The sequence below is a fragment of the Catharus ustulatus genome, chromosome 29 (genome assembly GCF_009819885.2).
Source record: "Catharus ustulatus isolate bCatUst1 chromosome 29, bCatUst1.pri.v2, whole genome shotgun sequence".
NCBI classification, from domain to species: Eukaryota; Metazoa; Chordata; class Aves; order Passeriformes; family Turdidae; genus Catharus; species Catharus ustulatus.
Window position 1 is genome coordinate 6,071,419 of NC_046249.1, and position 24,242 is coordinate 6,095,660.

The window sequence follows — 24,242 nt, forward strand, 5'->3', positions numbered from 1 at the left end:
ATAAGAATTAATTGAGGGAGAATTAATAAAAGAACATAAATGTGCAAATTTTCAAATGAGACATCAGGTGCTGTAGAGGTGTACCAACCTCTCTTTGGTTTGGTACTTTGGTTCCAACCTCAGCTTGTTCTGCTCCAGCCACCTGCAGCCCTCATGTCTTTTCTTGGCCCAGAGCCCCACGAAAGCAGAAATCCCCTCTGCGTTGCGTCACCTGTTGAACTCCAGTGCATGCTGTCTCCAAAGCAACAAGCAGCTAAAATTGGTAGAAAGTTTGATTTGAGTCTGAGCCAAGCTTAATTTTTAATTGCTGCTAATTTCACTCTCTGGATTGGGTCTGCCAAGGCAGAAAGGCCACAGGGGCAGGTGTGGACTCGATCACCCGTGGGCAGCACTTGGCTCTCCCTGGTCTGGACCCTCAGCCACAGCACTCTGAGGGTACTCAGGGCCCCCAAGACCTGGAGCTCCAGCTCAGTTGCCTTGTCCCTGTCTCTCTGGGGCCCCAGACAGGCTCTCAGCTCCCCAGGAGACCCATTTGTTGTTCCCATGGCAGAGGATATATTGAGCCCCTTGATTGAACCAAAAAGGCAGTGGGACAGGTCTTCAGCTTTTGGTTTTGTGTGTTCAAAAAACTATCATGGGGTGAGGATTTGGTGTTAAATCACAAATTCCCATTCCTGCAGCCTTTCCCATTCCCTTCCTGCAGCTTCTGTCTTCCCATCCCATTCCTGAAGCATATCCTTTCCATTCCTTCTGTCCCATTCTATCCTATCCCATTGCTGCAGCCTTTCCCTTCCCATTCGGTGGGGGGTCAACAAGTCAGGGGAGCGTTTCTGGCATGGAGACACGCAGGGAATCCTACAGTCAGCACTCACATTCCCTGGAAGGCACCTCCTCTCCCAAATGTCTCCCTAAGCAGGGATTATGGAGGCCACATTCCCAGTGTTATTCATGGCTGCCAACAGAGAGGCGAAAATCTGGTCCTGGCTCAGAGCTGCTGAAACTTTGCACAAAATCCTCAAACACATTGTGCCTGTGCTGACACAGCAAACAGTTATTCAAATGGCAAAGGTCGCTTTCCCCTTTCTGACAGCTATTTTTGCTTCGTGTCCTGAAGTCCAAGGATAAGGGAGATGCAGAGCCAGGCAGAGCTCCATCCCTCACACCAACTCAGAGTGTTAGAAAGGTTTGGGAGAGAGGAAGAAACCACCCTGAGGAAGAACACAGGAGAACAGTGTCCCTCCTACCTGATTCTGCTGATGTCCCACAAAATCATCCTAAGGAGCTCTGAGTGGGGTTGCAAGCATTACAAACATTTACAGGATGTGGTTGTGTAAACGAGCACTGCCTGGACTGGCTGCACAGCTGGGTTTCACCAAAGCCCTGAGGCTGTGGAGAGGCTCTTCCCCAGAAAGTTATCAGCACCTCGGTGAAACTCAGCATCAAACGGAAAGCAGCAAGAGCCAGCAGCTCCCAGTCCTTTGAGGTTTGCCGTGTGTCACCAGTGGATGGGAGCACCTGGGATCAGCACTCAGATCCCAGATTATCCTCCAGGGAACCAACAGAGGTGGGGGAACAGCCATGAGGGCTGAGCCTGCTGCTAGTGATGCCACAGCCGCTGGCACAACCCATAAACTGCCCCAACTCAATGGTCCTGAAGGCAGCCCTGAGGCACAGGAAGGTCCAGCCCTGCTGCCGTAGTGCACTTCTGTTGATATTCACATTTTCTGCAGAGTCCCAGGAGAGGCTGGTGACAGAATGCTCCTGGGTAGCCTTGCACCAGAAGGAACATGCACCAGAAACTGCTGGTGGACTTTCTCTGGTTGGTCCAGGGGAACTCTTGATGAAAGTCAGGTCCCCACCGAGGAACGCGTGGAAGGGGATCCAAGGGGACTTTCCTGGGGCCACTTGCACCTCATGGGCAATGGCACTGGGAAGGCTGGGAACCAGCCCTCTGCACCCTGACCTTTCTCTCCCTGGAGAGTTTCTCTCAAGACGGTTTCTGCCCAGTTGAGGGCACTGATCTAGGTGGGTTTGGAAAGGGCCATTTAGCAAGAAGGAACAAAAAAACCACTGTTAAAAGTGACACTCCCCAACACAAAACCTACTTTTCACCTGGAATGGAGGAGCCATGATGCTCCATGGTCTCAGGAGATTGCTGCCAGCTCATGATCATGGCAACCTTGGCCACTTGGACTGGAAACTCTCCATTTTGGACTCCATTTTTAGGATGAGAGGGTTTACTTGGACTCAGAACTTGCCATTTCTCTGTGCTTTGCAATGGGGAAACAATTTCCAGACTCCCTGAGTGTGTAGCTGCATTCTTGTCAATCAAGACCTTTTTCTCTAGATATTTGAATTTTCTTGCATGGGGGATCACCCAGTGTCAAACCTGGGCACCTCCCAAGGGCATGTGAGGTGGTCCAGCAACAGCATCCAAGCTCAAAGCTCAGGCACAGACATGGACCGGCATCAGGTTTCTTACAGTGCCGAGCAAAGTCCTGGGAATGGAAACCCCAGTCTGCCAGGTAGAAACCCCACAGCCTTTGTTTTTTAAGAAACTCAAACCAAACAGATGCTGCCCTGTCTCAGCTGAACCACTGTACGGCACATGCACCTCTGTGATCTGAGGATGAGGAAAGCTGAGGCAAGATGCCCTGCAGAGGTGATTGTGAGTGCTGGGTACTGGGTTCCAGGTGTGGGATGCCCCAGGCGAGATATCTCAGGGTGCTGTGTGTGCTGGAGTGGTAGCTTCTGGGTGTAGGATGCCCCAGGGGATGTATCTCACTGCTGGGTGATGGATTCCGGGTGTGGGATGCCTCGGGGGGAAGTACCTGTGAGTGTTGGGTGCTGGGCAGTCCCCACTTGGGAAGCCCTGCAGCAGGGACAGTGTTGCTCTTCTGGGGAGAGCTCAGATCCACCCCGTGGGCAGCAAAATACTCAGTTTAGGAAACCAAGAATCAGCCAAAGTCCCTATCAGAGCAGGGCAAGAGCCATGGCTGGAAATGGGGCCAGCTCTTCTTTCCCAGCCCTGCTGGAGATCTGGAGCTTCCCCAGACACTGTTGGTGTTTCACCAGTGAGGGGGGGAGGTAGGAAACGGGCTGCTGGGGTTCTTGGTGCCTTGGGGCATTTTCATCTGTTTCTTTTCACTTTTTCGCAGTTTTTTTCACCTCCCAATGCCTGTATGTCCTGTGAGGTGGGGTGTAAAAATCTAGAAAAATCCAGAATCTGAGCATGAAAATGCAGGAAAATCTTGGCTAAAGGTTAAGATATATTTCCCTTTGGAAAATGCATGCAACATACAAAGCCTTGGTTTTTTTTGTTTTTTTTTTTGGTTCCCACCCTGCAGACCCTTCCCTTTACCTTTGCAACAGGAAATATCCTGGCTTCCCAGATGCAGCCTGAGGCTTGTATTCCTTCCTGGACACCCTGTTACGTAGCTGAGCACATGGTTTGGATGCAGCTGGCCAGGGCTGGAGAGACATCACTGCTGCCTCGCCTGGTCCCTGGAGGCATGGCCCTGCCTCTCCTTGAACTTCAGCCAGCAGAGCTAGATGAGGAACCCAAGCACCACATTGTCATAGTCACAAACCAAGCAGGCACATGGGTGAGAAGTGGGAAAACCCCAGCTGGGGTTTTCAGGATGGTGCCTCAAAATTTGCATGCTTTTCTCTTTGCTGCTGTATGAGGAATGTGTCCCCTGTTGTTCTCCCTCATAAAGCTCTACTGCACTTTCCTGCAAGTCTCTTCCCAGCAGGAAAAGCAGCTGTAGCCCCATGGGGACAGGCAGAGATCTAGCAGAGCCCTTGAGGATGTGGCTGCTGCTGGCTGTGGGTAAGGCCACACAGCTCTTACCCAGCATTTGCCCAGCAGAGTGTTGGACAGGAGGGCATGTCCCCAGGGGTTCCTGTGGACACCCATCCTGAATGTCCTGGGGCAGCTACAAACTTTCCTGGGCAGCAGAAGTGACCTGGTGGTTTTTCACACAGTGCAGCCAAAAAAAGCGTTTGTGTTGCGTCAGGAGATCCAGCCTGTGAGGGACTGTGCCAGCAGGACAGAGGGGTCACGGCCATCAGCAGATGCTGACTGATAAATACCAAGCAGTGCCAGAGCTGTCTCTGCCCCATCATAGAGAAGGAGATGAGTGGCCAGGAGTGACAACAGGGCTGTGTATGAACTCTGTGGGCTTTGATGGACTTGCCACAGCAGCTCTCTCCTTGCAGTGGCTCTGGGCATCTCCTTTCAGAAACTACAAGTGAAATGAAAGGATGTTCAGAAAATGCTAGAGACATTTCCTGTTACCATCATGCCCACCAAAGGCTCTACTAAATCCATTGTCTGTCACTAGCCAAAGGCTGCTGATAAAATAAAAGCCACTATTTGTCTCAAGGAGAGCAGAGCCCAGTCCTGGTCCCTGTGGTCCAGTCCTTCCCCACAGGGGTTTATGAGCAGACTGAGTATGCCAAAGGCCAGCCTCATCCCCAGGAACCTGGAGCTCCCTGAGCCCTTAGCTGCAAGCTCAGACAGCCTGAGCCCCTAATGTGAAATGCATGTTGGTTAAACCAAGACATGGCTGTAAAAAATAAGGGTCAGATTTCTCTCTTTGCAAAGCATCCCACATTACCCCAAGCCCTCTGGTTTCCTGCCTTCTGGCATGTGTGACCTTCTGCACAGTAACCCTGAAGCTCCCCACAGAGCCCAGGATGGCAGGAAGAATAAAGGGGAGTGAAGACTTGCATAACGTTCATCCAGGCTCCCCAGGAAAATAAGGAGACTGCTTGGAACAAGAGCATTGCTGGCCTTTTATGTCAGCTTTTCAAATGTGAAAATGGGCCTCCCTGCTCTGGACTAACGGGTCCCAGGACCTTCCTCAGGTGAGAGGGACCCCACCGTGGCTGCAACCCTCACCCATCCTCTGGAGACCTCAGAAGATACAGCAACCTGGGTAACAACATCTTGCCTCACTTGGTCTGCCAGTGGTTTACCCAGGGCTGCCCTGTGCTGGCAGGAAAAGCCAGGGTGGGAATAGAGCCCAGTGACATGGCTGAGCTCCCTGTGGAGCTGCTTCTCACTGGGGTGGATGGCTGGGGCAGATTTTCCATCTTTGTGACTGACCCTGCTTGGAAATTAATTTCTGCTCGAGAAGCAGCCGAGAGCAGAAGTTTGGGTATCCTCTTACAGGGTTGAGGGGGTGTCCCCAGCTCTGGGAAAGGATGAGGCCATGCTCTGGCAGGCTGTGCCACCCTGATGTGCCCTCGGGGCAGTGAGGGCTGGGGTACAACCAATCTGGGCAGGTGGCAGGAGCTGCATGGCCCTTCTGCAGAGTGGGGAGTGATGAAGCTTAAGCCAGAAAACTTGCTTGGGAAGAGCAGGAATAAGTGACCTCAGGGGTGGGGATTTAGCAAGCTGTTTGGCTGCAGGGCCAGACCAAGGTGGCAATGGATGGATCCCTGCAGGACCAGGTGTGAGCAGAGACTGAGGGGTACCCACTCTGTCTGGGAATGCTGCCAGTGCCCATCTGGGTGAGACATGCTGCTGTGCACGGGGGCCAGTAGGAAATCCATGTTGGATTTTTCCCATCCTCTGCTGAATCAGAATTATGTTCCTCTGGAAAACCTAAATTTATCCTTGAAGCTGTGATGATGTATTTCACATGTCCTATTCCCTTTCCCGGGAATTCCCTTACGTTTGCAATTTCTAACAACAAAGCAACGCTGTGAGTAACTTTCCTATAAATCATCCAACCATCCCTCCTGGTGACGTGAGCCTGGGGCTGAGCAGCTGCAGGAATTTGTGTGAGTTCAGACCAGACTGAACTTTCACACAGTGACCTGCCAGGTCAGCCTGGGAAGGAGCGGGATGGGGAAAGGCAGGGAACAAAGACACTCCCCACAGCCCACCCGCTCACAGGCTGACGTGCATGGGACAGGAACAGGGATAGGGATGAGGGGGATGTGCCACCATGCATGTTTGAAGTAGCTACTTGTGATGTGTGCTGGTGATACTACCTTTCCTGGGTGTCTGGGCTGGTGGGACTGCATGGAAGAAGGGATAGGGATGGATATAGTAATAGGAACAAGGACAGGTATTGGAGAATGGGGTCAGAAGCATCCCTCAGTTCCTGAGAGAAGCTCTACAGAAAATAACTTCCTCTGGAGTCTGCTGTTCCCTGCCCAAGGGCTGACCCCAGAGAGCTCTGAGAGCCATCATTGTGCCCTGCTGGTCCCTGTGCTGCTCTGGGTCCCAAGGCCACTGGGCTGGGGCAGTGTCCTCATGGGGTCCCTCCTGGGGGCCTGCACAGGGGACAGGCTCCTTCATCACTTGGGGCCAAACTTCAATCCTTCCCTGGCCCCAAGCCAAGGTGGGCAGTTGGGACCCTACAGAGATTTTGACCATAGCACTTTTCCACACAGGACAGAGAAGGGCATGGAGAAATGCCCCAGGAACTCACATTCTGCTGGCCAGGCCATTTTAAGCTCCATTTAAACTGCATCTGACTCTGTGGAGAGAAGCTTTCCATCAGCCTGTGGTCATTCCTAGCCTGAGGCAGCTCATGGCCTCTGAGGGCTTTGCATTTGTGCACCTTAAAAATTTGTATTTCTCAGGGCAAATTTGAGAAGTCGCAATAGGAAACACAGCCAAAGGAAAATGCAGCCAAAGGAAAACGCATAAATCATGCGGCTTCTCAGCAGGCCTTGGCTTCTCACATTCCCTCTCTCCTGCCACTGCAGAAAATAACCAGTGGTAACATGTCTGCTGCAGCACCCAGAGTAACCCTGTCATTTCCCTGGACAAGCTCCAGTGTTGGGTAATGGTGGGCAGGGAGCAGAGCTCACATAGGATTCATTTCGCCTGACGCTGTTAACACACAGCAATAGCCAACACATGAAATTGTGCTTCCCTGTTTGTCCCAGTGACTCAAGGGTTGGTATTTTCCAGTCCAGAGGGCTGTTGTGGTGCCGGGTGCTCCAGCCTTGGGCTCCATGGGCATGACTTCTGCCAGCTCACTCCCTCCTGGGATGCCAAAACCCAGCAATAAGCAATACAAGCTGAAAAAAGAGAATTTTCATTTTTCAGATTCCATCTGGGAATTTTTTGGCAGTCCCTGCAGCACTTACGGGTGGTGGGTATGGTAGCAGATCTGTCCCTGGCAGGGGAGCTGTGGCCTGAGGGCAAGGGAGCATAGGCCAGGCAGGGGCACCCCAAAGAGCCTTGCAGGGACACCAGGCCCAGCAGAGAAGGTTGTTGGAGGGGGGCAATGGAATCCCCTCCCCATCACTACCACCTCTGTGTCCCCAGCTCCTCTCTAGCAAGTGTCAGGGAGAGCACAGAGGGACCGCTTCAAAGCACAAAAAATTGGAAAAATAAGGTGATATTATTGTTTCTTTTTCTTCTGCAATGTTTCCTACCTGGGTTTTTTTCCTCTTTCCTCACTTGAAAAACTCCTTCTGACCATGAAATAAATGTGAATACAGTGGCTGGCACAGGGGCTTTGGGTCTCTCTTGAGTGTGTTCCTGCTGGAATTTCCAAAATTCCTCTTTAACCTCTGTGACTCCACCCTGAGTTGTTGCTGCTGGCTGCATTTTCTGAGGCCTTTCACTCACCCTTTGGACAGCATCAGCTTGGGAAATACTTGGAGATGGCATGGGGACTCCTGGAAAGAGAAACCCTTCAGCCAGGCATTTTTGGACAAGATGAAAAGCCTTTTCCTGGGGCCATCCCTGAGCTGCAGGGCTCTGAGTGGCAGTGGTGGGATGGAGACAGAGCTGCTGTGGGTTTGAGTAGAGGAGCTCAGCCCGGGAACCAGGGGGCTGCAGCCCTGGTCCCAGGGGCCTAATGTCAGCCAGAGCCAGTGAGTGGTGGGAAGCAGGGATTTGGCTCCAAACTCCAGAGTGGGAGGAGAGGCAGTTCCGTGCTTCAGGCTGCGTGTGCAGAGCAGGGACAGAGTGCTGGGGCAGCAGGAGGAAGCGCCCTGTGGGGAGGGAGCAGAAGGGCTCCATCTGCTCCAATCTGAACAGAGCAGCTCCATCGTGGTGTGTGAATTCCTTCATGGAGAGAAAACACAGAGACTCAAAAATCCCTTTAAGGCAGCAGAAAAAGGCAGAACAAGAAGGAAGAACCAGAGACCAGGGTCCAAGATATTGGCAAATAAAATGAGATGCACATTTTTCACAGGGGAGTGATTGAAACCTGTGAAGGGAGGGTAGTGGGAGATGGATCTACCCATCCTTTTTGCTCTTAGAGACCAGGAATGTTTAGAGGAGTGAACATTCTGCTTCCCTCAGGTGTACAGAGGAATGAACCCTAAGCATGTCCCCTCCCCAGGGTTGGCAGCACCCACCTGTGCCAGGCCAGGGCCCCCCAGAAGAGCCCTATGCCACAGGGTACTACTGCCTCAGGGCCAGCAGGTCCCAGAAGGACACGGCCTTCAGAAGGTGACACGGGTGCATCCACAGGCTCCCCATTCCCAGGAGTGGGGAACCGAGCATCAGGGCTTAGTACAGATCAGGGTCCCCAGTGCAGGATGAAGGGTAGGACAGTCGGCAGGGATGGGATAGAGATGGGCATGGGGACAGGGATGGCGATAGAGACAGGTATGGGAATGGGCAAGGGGATGGAGATGGGAACATGGATAAGAAAGGGGATAGGAATAAGGTACGGATTGGAATGGGGACAGGGATAGGAAAACAGATGGGAATGGGGACAGGAATGGGATGAGGAGGGGTGTGGGGACACGGATGGAGATGAGGACAAAGGCAAGGATGGGGACAAAGATTAAGACTGGGGCCGGCAGGGCTCAACGACAGGTACCAAGGCTGGCGCGGGCGGACAAGGCTCGGAGCGGGCGGCGGATACGGGGCCTGAGCCGCGGCCGACGGGGAGGGCGAACAAAGCGGCGGGGCCGGGTGGGCGGGGTGGGGCCGGTGCGGGGCCCTCCCCACCACGGGGGCATAAAAGCAGGGCGGCGGCGGCAGGAGCAGAGCGGTTAGGATGCAGCTGAGTGGGGCAGCGCTGCTGCTGTGCGCGGCGGGGCTGGCAGCGGCCCCCGCGCCCGCACCGGGAGCCGGGACCGAGCGGCGGGCGGCGGCGGGAGCCGGGCGGGAGCGGCGGGCGCAGTTCGCCTCCTGGGACGAGGTGAACGTGCTGGCCCACGGGCTGCTGCAGCTGGGGCACGGCCTGAAGGAGCACGTGGAGCGCACCAAGGGACAGCTGCGGGAGCTGGGCGGGCGGCTGAGCGCCCACAACAGCTCCCTGGGGCGGCTGCTGCGGCAGGCGCGGGAGGCGCAGGAGCGCGGCGAGCGGCTGCGGGGCAGCGTGCGGGAGCTGGAGGGCCGCGGCCAGCAGCTGCTCAACCTCTCCGAGGCGCTGCGGCAGCGGCTGGAGGAGGTGGCGGCTGACAAGGACGCGATCCAGGGCCGGCTGGAGCGGCTGGAGGGCCGGGTCCGTCTGGCGCTGCAGGCGCGGCCGGCTGGGAACCAGAGCGCTCGGGACCTGGGGGCGCTGCAGGTGAGCGCGGGGGACACCAGCATCCACTGGAGGAGCTGGAAGGGGTGGGCCGGAGCAGCACCGCCCGGGTGGAGCGGGATAGAGAGGAGCCGACAGGCCCCTGCCACTGTCACCGACGCAGGGAGCGCTGGTGGTCGGGGGCACGTCCCAGACCCGCTCGGGGACACTGGGAGCGGCTGCGGAAAAGAGCGACGGGGGGACCCGACTGTCCCGGGACATCGGGAGTAGCTTCAGGAGAGCGGAGGGGACACCGGGAGCGCCCTCCCGCGAGTCCCGCATAACCAGAGCTTCCCGGAGCTACGGTACTCACCTGGCTCTTCCCTCGCAGTCCCTTATGGATGCTCAGAACCTGCGGATTGAGGAGCTTCTGCAGAAAATCAAGCAGCAGCAGTACAAGCTGGACAAGCAGAACCTGCAGATTAAAAGCCTGCAGAGCAAGGTGAGCCCCTGTCCTGTGCTGCAGCCCCCAGCCTGCCCCTGCGTGCTGGTGCATGGGCACGCTGGTGTGAACACCCCTGCTGTCCCAGCTCTGGTAGCTGTGCTGGCTTTGGGCACCCTAAAGGCGCCACAGCTCTGGTCCCCGTGCTGCAGTGTATCATCAGTGATGTGAGGGCAGCAACCTGCAAGCTTCCAGAGAGTTTGCATGGAGCAATAAGAGGAACTGGTGGGTGGGAGCAGCCTCCCTGGGCTCTGCATTTGCATTAATCTGCAGACTAAACTAGCTAACATGGGTGTGAAAAACCACAATAATTTCTGGCTTTGCCAAGACGGGCATCTCCTGTTCCTCGTGGTTTCTAGGCAAGTTCGGCCCCAGCTCTGGCCACAGGGAGTGGCTGGCGTGTGGCTGACCTGCTCCCCTGAGTAACAGGGTGGAAAACAAGCTGAGATAAAACCGTTCTGACTTGTGTTTTTTTTTTTTTAAGGTCAATCTACTAATTCCCCTACACCACAACAAAACACAGTCTCCAAAGTGGAAGATAAACCTGAAGAAGAGCCTCAATATCACTAACCAGAGTCAGAATGGCAGTGGGGAGCCTGTGCAGACACAGAGTGAGTATCTGCTTGTGTCGCTCTGCTCCTCTGTGCCAGAACAAACCTGTAGCAGTTTCAGCCTTTTGAAAACAAAAGGCTCCTGAGCCAGGATGTAAGATTTGTTTGAAAGGCTGCAGCTTGGGAGTATGGCCAGAGCGAGTGGGTTCTGGAGCAAAGGCAGAATTCTTGCCTTCTGGGCTAGTGTTAGTCCGGCAGGAATTTAAGGCTTAAAGAGGCTTTTTCCTGCCTGGTGTTAGGAATGCAGTGGGGAGAAGATGAAGCCAGAGAACAGGTATTGGTCAAAAAGGATTGGCAGGTTCAAGACGAGGAGAGGAGGGTCTCAGCTTTTTTGAGTTAACTCTTGTTCACCTGCTCACACTTCACCAGGCAGGATCTGCTTTGCTGTCTGTGGAAGCAGGGGAGGGTTAGGAAGCCCTGGCCTGAGAGCAGAGCTGTGTTTCTCTCACCCTTGGCTCATATTTAGAGCTTATGCATGAAGTACAAGTGTCTCAGCTCACACTATACTTAGCTGAAGGTGCTGAGTTGCAGTGGTTGCTCACAGCCCTGGGAAATGTGCGTTGGAGCAGGCAAGTGGATGCTGCATCTTCAATTCCTGGCTCTGCCTGGAGCATCTTCTGCCCTGGCAGCAGGACTGGAGGGGCTCCTGCAGAGCAAAGGGCAGCAGAACAGGTGTCCCCAGCTGTGCCATGTCCTGCAGCCTCCCTCCAAACAGGAACTGATGTCCCTGCAGGGCTTGCTGGCCAGGAGCAGCTGCTGTCATGCTGTCTCAGGTAGCTCACAGTGCTGGCTCTGCCTGTGCTACTGTTTAGGGATCTTCAGCAGGAGCAAAACAGAACCCAGGCAGGATGAGGAGGGATGGGGAATTCCTGCTCAGGGCCTGATGTAGGGATGGTTATGGAAAAATGTAATAATTTGTCTGGAGCATGGAGCTGTCACTGGTGTGTCTGAAAGCTGGGTTGGCAGAACAAAAGGCTTGTTCACGTGGACAAGAAAAGAGGTGGGATGTGGGGCTTCAAATTCCTCCTGGGGTGCAGCTCAGTGGGGCTGTGCAGGGTCAGCCTTACTCAGAGCAGCACTTCTGAGGCAGGAAACTACTTCAGAACTTCTCTTCCATGTTTTTTTCCCAAGCTTTGCTTTATGACTTGCCTGCAGTAGTGTGTGTCATAGAACAGTTTGTGTGGGAAGGAGCCTTTAGAGGTTACCTAGTACAACCCTTGATTCTGCTCTTGGGTTATGCTGAAAGTGGGGTGCAGGGAGATGGGTTTGCTACTTGCTGATGCAGATGTAGGATGCTCTGGCTGATGCTGGCTACAGAAATGTTTGTGATGCATAGTGGAAGGCAGCAAGAGCTACAGCCCCACAGATGCTGTGTGAGCTCAGCACCTTCTAGTGCTGCACTGTCCCTGATGGAAAGACCCTGGGCATGCTGATTCTGTCCTACCAGCTGTGAGCTTCCCCTTTTCTTGTCTAATCCCTGATGTTGGTATCACTGACAGGAAACAAATTGTCTTCCTTTCATTAGCAAGTTGAGTGGGTTTTCTGGCAAGTCTTAAAACACACAGACTGGCCCTATGCCCTCTGCCCGAGGAGGCTTGTGGCTGCTTTCAGAGCAGGGGACTGCTGGGGAGGCTTGTGCTGGCGGCTCCCGGGCTATCGTCAGGCAGAGCCTGGTGCCGGCATGGCCCTGGGGAGCAGCGATGAACTCCACCAGCAGCTCTTACAGAAAGACCCTTTCATTTGCATCCAGTGAACACAAGTTTTTTCAGGGCAGGGCTGGCATGGGGCCAAGCATGTGAAAGTTGAAGGCTCAAAGCTGCCTGGAGAGTGAGAGGTTTAATAGCTTGCAGAAAGAGGATCATGTCTTTGGGCAGAGCCTGTGCTTGCTGGCAGCCTGCCGAGTAGGGGAAAGGTAGAGCCCTGCTCATGCTCTCCCTGTGGTGCTTAGACTCAAAAATAATGGGGTTGGGGCGGGAGACGGGGAGGGAATGCAGGCAGCTCTAGACATGCCCTGCCATCCTTGAGGATGGGTGTTTATACCAGGTTAGTGACCTCCTGTGTTGTGGCTGGAAATCCTGTTGGGGGTGCACAGAACCTGAGGCAGATCCAGCCTTGTTGTGTTGGTTGGTTAAATAAAGGGGGAGGGAAAAGAAAACACAGGAGCAGTCAGGAGGGCTTGTTCTGCTGGTGCTGTTCGGATGTGCAACGTGAACTGGAACTAACAAGCATGTTCCTCAAACAAATGAGATTGAGCAGAGGCTGTTCAAGCAGCTGCATCTTGTTCAGCTGCTGGAGAGTCCCTGTGGCACTGGGGAACAGGGATTGAGTGAAGCCAGGCCCCAGAAATGAGAAGCAGGCAGTGATGGAGTTGACTTGTGCATGCTGGGACCACTAGACATCTGCCTGGCACCATCCAACCGATGCTGGGAGATGCAGTGGGAGAGGAGGTGATGAGCTTGGCAAGCCCACCACCTTCCTACTGTGGCAATATGAGAAGGGGCTGGTGCCTGGGGTGTTCCTTCCTCTGAGCCTGGTTTGCTCCTCTGCCTGCATTTACCCAGGAAATTGGGGTATTCAGGATGCACTCAACCCCTGCATTGCTGGGGAGCTCTGTGTGGTTTTGATCCTTGATGCATAATGCCCTCAAACCCTGTGTCATGGGTTCAGGGTAGGGCTGGGGCACAGCTTGTCCTGTGGTGCACTGATGGTGGCACCAGTCCTGCCCTTGCACTGCCCTGGGGGTGCAGGGCATGTAACTGCAGGCTGTGGGAGAGGGGCTGCTCCTGCTGAGGAAAGGGAGTTTTGTGGGGGGACAGAGAGGCGAAGGGAGAAATATGTTGGAAATGGGTGAAAGGTGATGGCAGGAGTCATATTTCTGTCCCCTGCGTCTCCCCGACTCTTCCTCCAGTTGGGGCTCTGCTCTTCACCCCAGTGCAGTGTCAAGGCTCCCCAGCACCCAGTGAGGATGTTCTGCAGGGGCTGCTTTTACTCTTGGTAGCTCAAAGGCCCTTTTTTCCCCCCCTCCATCTGCCCCCAGAAAGCCCCCTGTTTTGCTGACTGTTGGAGGAGGCCCATCTCCCTGCTGCTGCTCTGGATCATGATGTCAGCCCTAACCCCCCACAACCAGCACCCCAGCACAGCCCAGGGCTTGTCTTGTGGTTTCTTGTCTGTCTCAGGGTCATGCTGGCAGCAGCTGTGAGCCAGGGTAGCCAGAGCTACAAGCCATCCGCCCTGACCTGGGGAGAACAGGCCCCCTTTGTCTGGGGGTGACTGGGGCACCTGTCCCTGCTGACAAAGAGCCCCTTGACTGTGTGGCAGCCTGGAACTGGAGTTGCTGCACATCCTCCATCCTCCCACAGCCTTTTTTTGGTGTTGTAACAGGTTCCCTGTGCCTCATCTTTCCCAAGTGCTGTGGGTGGTGGTTCCTGGATGGACTTTTATCAGTACTGTTGAAATGGTGCTTTGCTGGCAGCTCTGGGCAAAGTCCCTGTGGGGCAGAAGGAACAGTGGGAGCCCCTGGGGATGGAGAGGGATGAAGCAGGGTGTGACTTCACCCTGGGTAATGCACTCCTGCAATGAGCTAGGGCTCCCAGAGTCCACTCCCCAACCCCCTTCCTTGCCTCAGTCATAGTTCTTGGAAAAAGGGTCATCCCAGCCTGGCACTGTGCCTGCTGGTGGCAGGTTGCCCAGCAGGATGTCTGGCTGGGGCCACCACAGTTGCTGGGAGAAAGAGGTCATGTACTGGATGCTCAGCCACCTTCCTGATGTCAGGACTTTATCTTTTTTTCTGCTCCTGAAGCCCCTTGACCCTGCTTCAGCCTCATGTGGGATAGGGATGCTTGGCCCTGGCATTGTCCCACCCCAGGTGGGCTGCTCCTTTCTGTGGGTATAGAGGGACCTGGGAAGTTCCTCTGTCCCTCCTCAGTGGGGAGCCCTGGTCTCCAGCTGAGGTCACTCCAGCTTGGCCCAAAGCCAGGCTTCTGCCTTGGGTGAAAGCCCAAGGAGCTCTGTTTGAATGAAAGGGAAGATGTGGGGTCACAGTGTTTAAAGATGATGAAGTCAGGGGCCGGTGTCCCCAGCACGTGTCCAGAGCTGCAGCCACTGCTGTGCACAGCTGCCTGGGCTTGTGGCCAGGGCTGCAAATGCTGGGGGTATGGTAGGAGCAACCTGCTGAGGCCGTGGGGTATGTGGCTATCTCCTCAGTTGCCGTTTCCTTCCCCTGCAGAGCTCCCAGAGGATTGCCACCAGCTGTTTCTGGCTGGGCAGCAAAGCAGTGGCATTTTCCAGGTGCAGCCTGCAGGATCTCAGCCCTTCAAAGTGTACTGCGACATGACTGCAGGTAAAGGCATGCAGTGTCCTGCAGCACTTGGCAGGGTGCTCTTGTAAATGGTAACCCCAAGTGACTGTGTTTTCCCTTCCACAGAGGGTGGCTGGACAGTGATCCAGAGGCGGATGGATGGCTCTGTGGACTTTGACCAGCTCTGGGATGCCTACAAGAATGGCTTTGGAGACCTTCGTGGTAGGTGGATGATGGTGTCACTGTGGGATAAGGGAAGCTTAGCAAAAGTTATTCACCTTGTTTGCCTCTGGAACAACTCTCTGTGCTGGAGCACAGACATGGGCATGGGCTGAAGTGAGCAGACACTGCTTGCAGAGCAGGGGTCCTTGAACTTTGTGATGTGTCCTGCAGGTGCCAGACATTGATTCAAATGCTGCAGCATCCTAGTTTGTCTCTGGAGCTTGCTCGCATCTCTGCTTTTCATGGCATGTTTGTGTCCCTGCAGCCAGTGTCATGAGTCTTATTTCAGGTGACTTCTGGCTGGGCCTGGAGAAGATACATCGCCTTGTCCAAGAGGGAAAATACAACCTGATGATTGAGCTGGAGGACTGGGAGGGGAATTCCCAGGTGGTTCAGTTTGTCTTCAGTCTTGGTGGTGAGAACACAGCCTACACACTCAACCTGCTGGGGCCTCTGTCTGGAGAGCTGGAAAACGCCATTGGGGAATTCAGGCAGCTGCCCTTCTCCACTCGGGATCGTGACCATGACCTTAAAGCTGACACAAACTGTGCCAAACACCTCTCAGGTCAGTCTCAGGTCTTCTACCCCAGTATGTGCCCTTCTCTTTCAGCTCTGTCTGGTGGTGATCCAGTGGAACACAGACCCTGTGGCACCAGACCCCTTTGCTGTTGAAGCAGTCTTGTCTCCTGCTTCCCTGGGATAGCTGCTTCTTTGGGAGGAACTGTGTAGGGAGCTGAGAGGGAAGGTGAAACTGAGGGAGGGTTCATGATTCAGGTATTGGCCCAAGCATCTGTCTTCATAACAGCTTTGCTGTCTGCCACTTTGCTTGGAATCTTTTCAAGCAGGGCAGATGCCTCCCTTGCCCTGGCTGCTGAAAGATTGGAGGGGAGTTTGCACACAAGGAGGAGCAGCCTGGATGTGCAGATGCAGCCTGAAGTTATGTAGGATCTGTGGAAGGTTCCCCATTGCACAGGGAACTCCTTGACTGTACATGAAATGGTCTTGTAAGATCCTGAAGCTCTGGAAGAGTGGGGGAAATAGGGGCATCAGCTGCCTTGAATCTGGATTTTTCTGTCTGGAATTTCTGAGTTAAAATTCTCTTCATTGCACTTGTAGGTGGCTGGTGGTTCAGCACCTGTGGCCATGCCAACCTCAATGGGAAGTACTTCCGCTCCATCCCCCGGCAGAGGCATGAGCGCAAGCAGGGCATCTTCTGGAAGACATGGAAGGGCAGGTACTACCCCCTGAAGTCAACCATCATGAAAATCCAACCTGCAGCACTGGAAGCAGAGCCCTAAAGTTGCTACTTGAGACTTTCTCTGTGGAGTATGGACTTGAGCTCCATCACTCTGTTTACAGAAAACAATCTCCCCTTCCTCGGTTAGAAGCCTTTTAGAGGCACAACACTGCTCCTCACTAAGAGTAAAACAGCTCCACATTTTCAAAACTCCTGGATGGGAGCTCCCAAACCTGAAGAACCCCAGGAGGGTGATCCACCTCCAGGGCATGCATAAAGGTCTTCATACCTGCCATGTGCTGCTGCAGGAAGTTCAAATCGTCCGGTGCTTTCTGTCTTGTCTTAACATTTCTGTATTGTGTTGATGAGCTGGGCCTGGGGCAGGTGGGGCATGTGAGGTGTTTCACTGCTCTGGACCACAGCACTGGGTTTGGAGCCTTGTCATGTCCTGTCTTTAACTGTTCTTCCAAAATGATGTCCCACATACTCTCCTGTGAGAGTCCCCTGGAACCTCCTTCCTGTGTTGGGGGTGAAAGCAGTGAGCCTCAGGCAGTTCCATCTGTGCAGCCCCTGTACCACTGAGGTACAGGGCTTGGTGGGGGGCTGAGGGTGACCTGTGCAGAAGGGGACTTCAGGCTCATTTGCCTTCCCCTTCAAGACCTGTATTTCTGGCTATGCTGGAATTTGCTGGGAGCTGGGAAAACTGCTTCCAGCTCTAAGGTTGATGGGTGAGATCCTGCAGCTGGTTGCCTGAGGGGCCAGGTCCTGGGCAGCTGTGTATGGGCCTCTGCCTGGAGCCTACCACTGCTGCTGGAAAGTGGGTAGGATGAGCCATGGGACAGCACAGATATGGAGCAGGGATTGTCCCTGGGTGGAACCAGCCCTGCTGTCACTGTCAGCCCCCCAGAAATAGGAGCTGCCTTCTTCCACCAGACACCTCATGCTTTGCAGAGTGGCTGGACCCTGACCTGCTTGTGTGTCCCAGTACTACAACAGGGGACAGAGCAGGGTTTCTCTGCAAAAGCCACAGAGCCACACTTGTTCAGGTCTGTACCATGATGTATGGCATCACTTCTGCCTTTGGGGTGGGTGTCTGGGGAGAGGTGGCCAAAACTGGTCCCTGAAAAGTCACAAACCAAGCTGCAGTCTTGGGGCTTCCCAAGTATCCTGCCCTAATGAAGTCATATTGACTACTGTGCTAGAGATCCTAGCTGCTAAATACTGTACATAGTTGTAGGATGTTGGGCCTTGTTGATGAATTCCCTGTTTCAATTTGTTTTCATATTTAAATGTAGTGTTAATAGCAATGTGGTGTAATTTATAATGTTGATGCTGGAAAGGAAAGCAAGTGTAGTTTGTGTATTTGAAACTTTTTTTGTACTAAAATATCTTTTCTGGAGATGTCTTTTAATAAAAACAAGCCTTTAAGTGTCCTGCTTGGATTATTTTCCTGGTGGTTTAGCTGTGGCAGATGTGTGGGAGCAGTGTGAGGACTCTGCATTTGTAAACTTTCTTTGTTGCAAGTGTGACCTGAGCACTCTGCTCCCTTCTGTGCTCCATGTTCATGTAGCCTTATGGAGCTTTGAGATAAATTGCTGCTATAGGGCCCAGCAGCAGGTTTTAGTCTGCTTGAAGTTTATGGGCTCCTAAATTTCTTTTCTTCCTGGAAATTAGACTGTGGCAAGTTTATAAGTGCTGATGTCTTGGGTTTTCTTATTGCCTGATGGATGAAGGGGATATTCCTTGGAGGTGGCTGGAAAAGCCTGTGCCAGCTCAGCTCTTTGGAAACAAGCAGAAGCTAAGGTCTGGATGATCCAGGCCAAACAAAGTCAGCTGATCAGGGCAAGCCCCACTAACTAGTAACCTTTTAGCTGCTCATACCACATGTATGTAGTCATCTTCAAAAGCATTTCTTGTAACTCCTGTGGGGGTGATTATAGATGCATGAATGACATGAGCTGGAGATGGATCAGGGGTCTTTAAGGTGATAGGGGTAAATTCTACCAGTGTTCCCAATCCCATCTATGCTTTTTCTCCAGCTCCAATATACTAGAGCTGGAAAAAAAAATCATAGGTTCTTCTCTGGCTGGTCAAGGAAGGAAGAGGAAAAACTGCATGTTGCAGGAAGAAGATATGTGAGTGGCCTAGTCCCCTGAGCAGCTCCAAAAATATCTGATGTACCTAAATGTGGCCCTGTCTCCCACATCTGTCCTGCTTTCCTGTGGGAAATCCCAGGGTTAGTGATCGCTCCAAGCACAACTGCAAACAGCCCATTATACCCTGCATTCAGAAATGCATTTTTAATATTCTCTTTGCTTAATTCAAAACTTGCTTAGTCCTTGAGTGCAGCAGCAGATACTGGAGTGCATATTTTAGTCTGGATGCTAAAGTGATGAGACTGAGGTGGGATTTATGCATCAAATACTAATTGGTGAAGGAGTTCTTCTGCAATGCTGGGTTTTTTGGGTTTTTTTTGCAGACTTGGGGTTTGCTCCCTGTGGTGCATTTGAGCTACAAGAGGTGCCTGGTGGATTATGCCAGCTGGTACCAGACACCATCCAGGGTTTGGTAAATGCCCTAAATCTTGCCTATCCCTTCAAGGACCCTCTACAGAAGCCAGTTCTGAGTCTGTTTTAATCTGAAATCCTCCATCTCTTTCATTTTTAACAACCCTTTCAGCTACTGTTCATGTCAGCAACTGGGACTGCCCCAGGGCTCCCTCCAGCGACAGCGCCAGCGCAGCACTGCTGGAGCACAGGCATCCTCCAGCTACTGCATCCTGCTGCTGCTGCTCCCAAAACCAGCCGTGGCTCCCGCAGGGCACGGGCCCTGCTGGACCAGCAGCTCCTGGTGGCATGAGCTACCTGGCACTTCAAGATCCCCCAGCAAAACCCTAGTGAGAGCTGGTATAGGGGCTGCTTCTGAAGGTGGGGATGGTGTAAGGCCAAAGGCTGCAGGGTCTGGACATGGTGGGATGGGTTCTTTGGGGCCAGCAGCACTGTGGGATAGGCTGGGGCTGTGCCTCAATGGGTGGCATGGAGCTGGCGTGCCCCTCTGCTGAGCTTAGAGCCATCAGTAGAAGCAGATTGACCCAGGATTCTCACAGAGCATCATTAGATCAAGATGAAGTTGTGTATTAGGCACCAACATCTCGAGCCAGCTGTTTGTTGCCCCAAAAAGTGAGGATAGGTTCAGTCTGCTGCAAAGAGCTCTCTCTGAACAGTAGCAGTAGCATCGGGAAACATGACAGCAGAGCCTCAAGCTCTTTTTTATTCTTCAGTGGAATCCAAATCATTCCTTAGCAAAAAGGGAAGGTGTTTGTGTGTACACAGACCTGCTCCAGCTTGGAGGGCCAGGCTGAACTCCTGCATCCATGGCACCAAGGTGCTGGAGTGAGTAAGCCAGAGGCCTCACCTGAGCCTCCCACCACCAGTGTAGCACCACAGCAGCGGTACAAAATCTAAAAAGGCAAATTGGCAAATCTCCACTGAGAACAGAAACCTGCCACACTGCCAAGGAACAGCAAACTGAAAGCAAGAGAATAGTTCCCCACCCATCAACACTTTCCAGGCACCCTTAGCCCAGCACTTGGCCCCACCAGCACTAGCAAGGGTCACACTTTCAAAGTCATCCCCTGGCTCCCAATGCCTCAGGGTACCTGGCAGACACAGGGATGCCAGGGCTCTCCCAGTCCTCCCAGCAGCTTCACCTCTCCTGGTGGAGCTCAACAGCGCTGAGCACAAATTAAGTTTCTTGTGGACATGGGACATGCTTGGAACAGCCTTGCACCTGCACCTTTACCAGGGACACCTCCCAAGCAGAGTGTTCTAGGACGGGTCTTTGAGAGTGCTCACAGACTTCCCAGGGGTTCAGACCCCACTAACAGGGTGGGAAGGGGAAGTCCTGGCTGAAGCATCCCAGACAGGTGGCTGTGTCTGGAAAGTGTTGGTGAGTGGGGAACTCTTCTCTTGCTTTCAGTTTGCTGTGCACATGGAACCTCCTGAAAAAGGGCACCTCAGCTTCCAAATGTGTGCTGCTTATGTCCATTTTCGGGGAAAACTTCTATTTCTTGTGAATTCAAATTGAGTTGGAACTATTTGAACGTACTGTTGGGGTGTAAACTAGAAATACCATGGATTGTGTTCTCCAGGTGTGTATCAGCTCACACACCACTTCATTTTTGTATGTACATGAGATTCCCTGTGAATATGCACTTGCTTACAAAGTTGCTATTGTGATATATGTTATAAAGTAATTCGTGTTAATTTGTGATTTATGAAAGACGAATCATGTTTGTATAAATAAAGACATTAATAAAGGAACTTTAGGAACACTAAACCACAGCGAGGAGGAAGGATTGCGTCATAGAATTCCAACGCTGCAGCCGCTGACAAAGCCGCGATTAGCAAGTTAATAGAACCAGCTCCAACGGAGGTGACTCGTTATGAAGCAGTTCAGGAAACTCCCAAGCTGTGAGCACTCAATAAGCACCGTCAACCAAGATAACCAGGGTCTTCAGGAAAACTGCATCTCAATACCCCCGTAAACCAAAATTGGCACTCATCAAAATTCATCACTGCCCAGAAATGGTTTTGTCCAGTTCACCGCAGAGAAAGGAGACTACATGAATATGTGAATCCACGACAGGAAAAGAGGACTTTTGCTCCAGGCCAGAAAAACTGTATAAAACCAGGACTGACCAGGACAGCATTCGTGAACACAGGGGGATCTGATGCGGTAAAGGTCGGATCTGTGTGTGTGTTCACCCAGCACTGATCCTGCGCTCGGTGTTGTCTTTTTAATTGTAGCTATCGAGAACCGTATTTCGGTCGCAAAAATAAAAATTACTTCTTTAATTTTTTTTTTAATTCAGCTTTGTCAGGAAAATTAATCCACAAACACTTGAGGTTTATGTCCAAAAAGGAGACAGAGGAGTCCCTTTTGCTTTATTCAGATAAAGGGAGAGGCCATAGGGCATTCCCCTGGGATCTCCCAGATTTTTGGAGGACGAAGCCTCCTTTTTATCCTATTTTCCCGGCTGCATTTCCCTCTCTCTTTTCCCATTGGCTGAGGTACTTGAGAGGCACAGACTTCCCAGAACACCTGATACCTGAGATTCCCCTCTAATGTATAACCATCCATTTTAATTTTTAATTCTTACAGAATTCATAGTTCCCCCCCCTTTGTTTCTTTCATCTTCCAATACCAGTTTCATTTCTACAGTTTGTTTGTAAAGGCAAATGTCTTTTTCCATTCATCAATCACTGCAATCAATCCCATTGTTTGTAAAGACAAATCCAGCATTCCTCTCAGCTTGATTCGTTTATTACCTATAACACTATTTTTGTATATTTCTAAAAGAATATTCATAAAAGCACATTTTTCTGCATGTATATTCATATTAGGTGAAGGGATGATATGCATGCAAATAGTATTTGAACACTTTCCCCAGAATAAGGAGAACTGTTGTAGCTGTTCTTGAAGATCTGCTATGTTCTATTCATGAAGGGAGGCATGAACTGTGGCTGGGACTATTGGCATGTGCAAAGCAGCAGGAAACCTTCTTACACTAATATTATTTCTATTAGCTTGGGAAAACTTTCATCTTCTTTCAGGAGGACAATAGCAAAAAGTCCTACCTGAGCAGGAGACTGGTTCCATTGCCTAATGCTTTGTATTGCCCCTTCAGTGAAAAGGAAAGGAAAATATTTTTGCTACTGAAGTTACATATACCTATATATGTTTGCGTACACATAGGTATAAAGAAATGGCCACTGGAGTAGTAACATAGAAAGAGGCATCCCACCAGAGACTGGTCACACATTCCTCAGTTCATCTGGATCCAGTTACAGTGGGAGCACCAGCCTGTCATAAATCAGCGGCAGCAGCAGCAGCAACAACATTAGAGAAAACTACCCCCTTACCCTGGGACATCCTGCAACAGTCCATGTCCCACATGAGGTGGAGATGCTGTTGGAAAATAATCCAACCCCAGCTCTATCACAACAACAAATCCTCCTGACAGCAGATACTCTTCAAAAGATGTAATACCTTGAATCCAGTGAGCTAAATGCCTCTACCTGACAATGGAGAAGGGCATCTCCAGTCTGAGCAAGAGATGAAGATTTCCACTAACTGATGTTCCTTCACATAATCCAAATCTGGTTCTGGGCTCATACTGCTACCTGCAAGGACAGTGATGGTCTGAGTAGCCCATCTATGGGGATGCCAGGGACAGGTAACAGAAACAGAACTGCCCCCAGCAAGGAGTACCACAAAGGGAGCAGCCTTGGCTCGTGTTGCACATCTGGGAAGAGGGAAATTAGTTAATAGCTATACATTTCATACTTGATATGCTTTTGGTGTTTGTCATGCAGCAGGGATGTTATGCAAAGAGGAGGGATTTTTCACATCAGCGCAACAGAGAGTATCCAAAGGAGAGAAAATACTCAGTTTGCTAGAACAGTGCAATTCCCTGTAGAAACTGCTCTAGTACCTTACCCAGCCCACACTAGAAGCATTACAGGGGTTGGCAGAGGCAGTGCCCCAGCTGATGCAACTGTGAAGGCACAACCAGGCAACCTCTGGGATGATGTGCCTCTACCTAATGGTTGTCCAGAGTGAAAGGCCAAATTTGACAGAATTTCAAACTACGTATGAGAAGGATGGTTCAACAGAAGGAAAGAGAGGATGGGAAAAGTGGGAGGCAACTCAAAATTATGATGGAATATGATCAATTGAAGAAAAACTGGTCTGCCAAAGAAATGTTTAGTAACTGTGGTGAGATGGTTTCAGGGTAAAGCCCATGGAGGGGCAAAAAGTGTGGGCAGCTCCAGGAATTTAGGCTGCTGCAAATAACTAATAGCTGCCCAGCTTGCCCAAAGTTCTCATGTAACAGACAAAGTTCAGAGATAGGAGGGCTACCATGGGCCTGCTTCCCTTTCCAGTGGCTGCACAGAGACTATGGACACTTCACCTCCAGCTGGGGATAAGAGTTTGCTGGCGATGGTAGATCAGCTGCCAGGCTGGGCAGGAGCCTTTCCAGCATGAAGGGCTGACATGGGAAGAGTAGTAAATGCCTGGCAGAAGGAAGTTATACTTCTTACTCTGGGTTCCAGAGCTTATTGAAACAGAAAGAGGTGCAAATAAATCCATCAACTGTACAAGTCTTTAGGTAGACAGAGGAAATTATATATACCACATTACTCATAGTCTTTGGGAAAAGTAAAATATAGTGAAAATATGCGTGTACACTAATCTGAAATGGCCAGAAGCCTTAAATTTGGCTCTGTAGGATGTCCAGAATACTCTGTGTTAAGCCTTAGGGCTGACACAAGCAGAAATTCTCTTTGGAAAGCACTTAGCTATGCCAGGATCTTATATCCCAGCTATGGCCAGCTTATTGGATGGAGACTGACCCAGTGTGTCATATATATGCAAAAAGGGTTCAAAGAACAAAGTGTTATCAACCTAACCTTCTGAAATACAGGTACATTATATACAGCCTGGACATGGAATTTTAAATAAGATATTCTGTAGAAAATCCAAATTAGGACCTAGATAGGAGAGGTCATGTGCTGTTTTGCTGTTTTCCTATTTTGCTGTTACAGGTAAGAAAAATTGGATACACTGTTCTCACACCAAACAACCAGTAGATGGTCTGTTCAATTATTTTCATTTGTGGTAACCAGTGATCAGTGTTGGGCCCAGTCCTGTTCAGTATCTTTACTGATTATCTGGATAAGTGGACTGAGTCTACCCTGAGTAAATTCACAGATCACACCAAGATAGGTGGGAGCGTTGATCTGCTGGAGGGTAGGAAGACCTTGCACAGGGATCTGCAGAGGCTGAATCGATGGGCCAAGACCAGCAGCATGAGGCTCAAAAAGATCAATTCCCAGGTCCTACACTTTGGCCACAATAATCCTCT

At 51.7% G+C, this 24,242-nt stretch overlaps 2 protein-coding genes across 3 annotated transcripts in view; one reads left to right on the plus strand and one right to left on the minus strand.

Annotated features, from left to right (window-relative positions):
• Positions 1 to 9,855, minus strand: part of LOC117008479 — a 27,448-nt gene extending 17,593 nt beyond the window's left edge. Inside the window, exons 1-2 of one of the 2 annotated variants that reach the window (XM_033082382.1) lie at positions 9,817 to 9,855; positions 3,362 to 3,548 (exon numbers count right to left, since the gene is read on the minus strand). In XM_033082382.1, the coding sequence (XP_032938273.1) occupies positions 3,362 to 3,483 (122 nt within the window). In that variant the 5' untranslated portion in view covers positions 3,484 to 3,548; positions 9,817 to 9,855. Of the gene's footprint in view, positions 1 to 94; positions 254 to 3,361; positions 3,549 to 9,816 lie in introns of those variants that run through there. The other variant, XR_004420316.1, reaches the window with a different exon arrangement.
• On the plus strand, positions 8,980 to 21,180 carry ANGPTL4 (angiopoietin like 4). Its single transcript, XM_033082381.2, has 7 exons — positions 8,980 to 9,506; positions 9,835 to 9,945; positions 10,430 to 10,556; positions 14,782 to 14,895; positions 14,980 to 15,075; positions 15,365 to 15,640; positions 16,192 to 21,180. Exons 1-7 carry the CDS (start codon positions 8,991 to 8,993, stop codon positions 16,371 to 16,373), a joined length of 1,422 nt encoding a protein of 473 aa, XP_032938272.1. The 5' UTR covers positions 8,980 to 8,990; the 3' UTR covers positions 16,374 to 21,180.
• Positions 21,181 to 24,242: the final 3,062 nt, after the last annotated feature.